At 47.8% G+C, this 2,500-nt stretch overlaps 1 protein-coding gene across 1 annotated transcript in view; it reads left to right on the top strand.

The window, feature by feature from the left end:
• The window catches only part of efna3a (ephrin-A3a), a gene marked incomplete at both ends in the record, with an annotated part of 124,294 nt that extends 124,279 nt beyond the window's left edge, over positions 1-15 (top strand). The window contains one exon of the mRNA XM_080525892.1: positions 1-15. This exon is cut by the window's left edge and continues 104 nt beyond it. Coding sequence (XP_080382018.1) covers positions 1-15 — 15 coding nt within the window.
• Between the last annotated feature and the right edge of the window lie 2,485 nt (positions 16-2,500).

The following is a 2,500-nucleotide window of genomic DNA, read 5'->3' as shown; positions in this document are numbered from 1 at the left end:
CTCCTGGTCTCCTAGCGACCCATCTCCCTGAGTTAGTTGCGTCTCATCACGGATAATCTGGACCACTGATTGGCCTAAAAAGGGCTCCGTACGTACCCACGATCCACCTGGGTTTGATCCAGACAGAAGTGGGAGGGCACAAGGCTGAATGATTGACACCAAACGCAACCAATCAGAAAGCTAGACTTCAACAGCACAATCAATTCGACCCCGACAGAAAAAAAATACTTATAACTCCATCAGTTTTTAAGGGAGAGGCCTTTTTACAATCATCATCTCAGCTCTCAACTCGCCCTTTAAGGACTACAACTCGCCCTAAAGGACTACAACTCGCCCTAAAGAACTACACATCGCCCTTAAAGAACTACAACTACATTGTGCTTGTGTGTGGTTCTTCACATGTGCATTAATGCCCCCCTGGTATCTCAACCACACACATGGACCAAGACCACCACACACACACACACACACACACACACACACACACACACACACACACACACACACACACAGAGAGAGACATGTTACAGGGTCTGACATCTCGCCTGCAGCAGCAGTAGCTCCTCCAGTAACATCAGGACATGTGTGATGATTGGATTAGTGTGGTCGGGTTGATGACCTGAACACGACCCTACGGAAGCCTGGAAGGGACACACCCTGCCTTCAGCTGGACTCAAACACCACAGGAGGGTTTCTGAGCTGTGTGGATTACTACCGGACCGGAACCGGAGAACTGGGTTTCACTGAACCAGACCCAATGGACTGTTGGGGAGTGTTGTTTCAATCAATGGGCTTTACCAGACCACTGCTAGTGTGTTGCTAGTATGGACCATGTTGGACTAGATTGGACTAGATTGGCTGGACTGGACTGTACTTGTACTGTCTAGCGCCCTCTAGCAGCCATGCCTCGACACTGTTGCCTCTCTGACCCAGATTGTGATCCGTGTTGGACGGTTAAGGGACACGGAGAGACACAGAGAGACCCCAGGCCATGGTGGGATGACGCGTGTATGAGGAGCAAAGAGATCGTTTGAGAGAGAGTTGTTTGGTTCCGTGTAGAACTCTGTGGAAAGGGTTCTGCTTGGAACCCCAAAGAGGTTCTTGAAAAGGGTTCTACCACACAGGGACAGCCAAATAACTCTTTTGGGTTCTAGGTACAAAAGAAGAACTTTTGTTGTGTGTGTAACGGTAGAGAGGGGAGAGAGAGAGAGAGAGGAAGGGAGAGAGAGAGGGGGGGAGAGAGAGAGGAGGGGGAGAGAGAGAGGAGGGGGAGAGAGAGAAAGAGGCAGAGAGAGAGAATAGAGGTAGAGAGAGAGAATAGAGGTAGAGAGAGAGAATAGAGAGAGAGCGAGAGAATAGAGGTAGAGAGAGATAGAGTACCCTCTAAACACTGGTCTGGCGGTTGTCTTTCCCCTGCCTTTCGACCTTTTCAACCTAGATAAACACAGCCTCTGGACCTCTCCTGCTCTGAGGGCGTTTGTAGCCAGAAGTCTGTGCTTTCACCTGATTGCGTTCACCATGAAACAACAAACTTTCCCTGTCTGGGCTGTCTGGAACTGTCCAAACTTTCTACCCGCAATCAACCAAGTGGTTCCAAATACCACGCTTTTACGAACGCTACTAAAAGCTTTCTTGGCCTCCAAATAATTCCCCTTCTTCAACAACTCTCCTCCTCCTCCTCCTCCTCCTCCTCTCCCCACTTGAGAGTTCTCTGAATCAAGGCCGGCCATTATCGCAATCTCAGTCGCCATGGCAACGACCCCATACAGTTGCCGCGGTTGCAGCAGTGTGCCTGAGGAGACTGTGGATGCTGTCCATTGGCGGCCATTTTGTAAAAACATGCGTGAATGTCGCAAAAAACAACAACAACAAAAAACAAATGGCAGTTCACTGTCGTTTCACATACTGTCATACTGTAAAGTATAGGAGTTAGGAGTTATATTGTCGTCGACGACAATGCTGTCATTTGTTTTATTAATTTGGTTTCTATCTATTTCACATTTTGTTTACATTTTTTTTATTTATCTGCTTGTGTATTTTATGTACACTTTAGCCATTTTTTCCCTCATCGAGCTATTGTGCCAAACTCAATTTTCATACATTTAATTTGTTATTTCTAACTAAAGCTTTTTCCTTCTCGTGCGCCATCTGTAATTCACTTTGACAAATACAGAGTGATGTGATTGGTTAAGACAGGAGAGACATACAGTAATGTCTGTAGGAGAGTCATATATATGTTACAGACCAGGGGGAGGCTGGCGGAGGTAGAAATCGGAGGACGGGGCTCATTGTGATGCATGGGGATGGAACATGGAACGCGGAATGTGTTTGATAGGGTTCCTCATTCCGTTCGCTAACCCATGTTCTACAATGAGCCTGTCCTCCGATGTCTACCTCCACCAGCCTCCCCTGGTACAGATGCTGTAGTGAACCACATGATGTTGATGAGTGTGTGTCACATGACCCGTGGTGGACCGCCGGAGCTCACAGAAGTCTGAGG

Source organism: Nansenia antarctica (assembly GCF_963989245.1).
Source record: "Nansenia antarctica genome assembly, chromosome: 3".
Taxonomy (NCBI): domain Eukaryota; kingdom Metazoa; phylum Chordata; class Actinopteri; order Argentiniformes; family Microstomatidae; genus Nansenia; species Nansenia antarctica.
The sequence above is the reverse complement of the archived record's forward strand: the minus strand, read 5'-3'. Positions and strand labels throughout refer to the sequence as shown.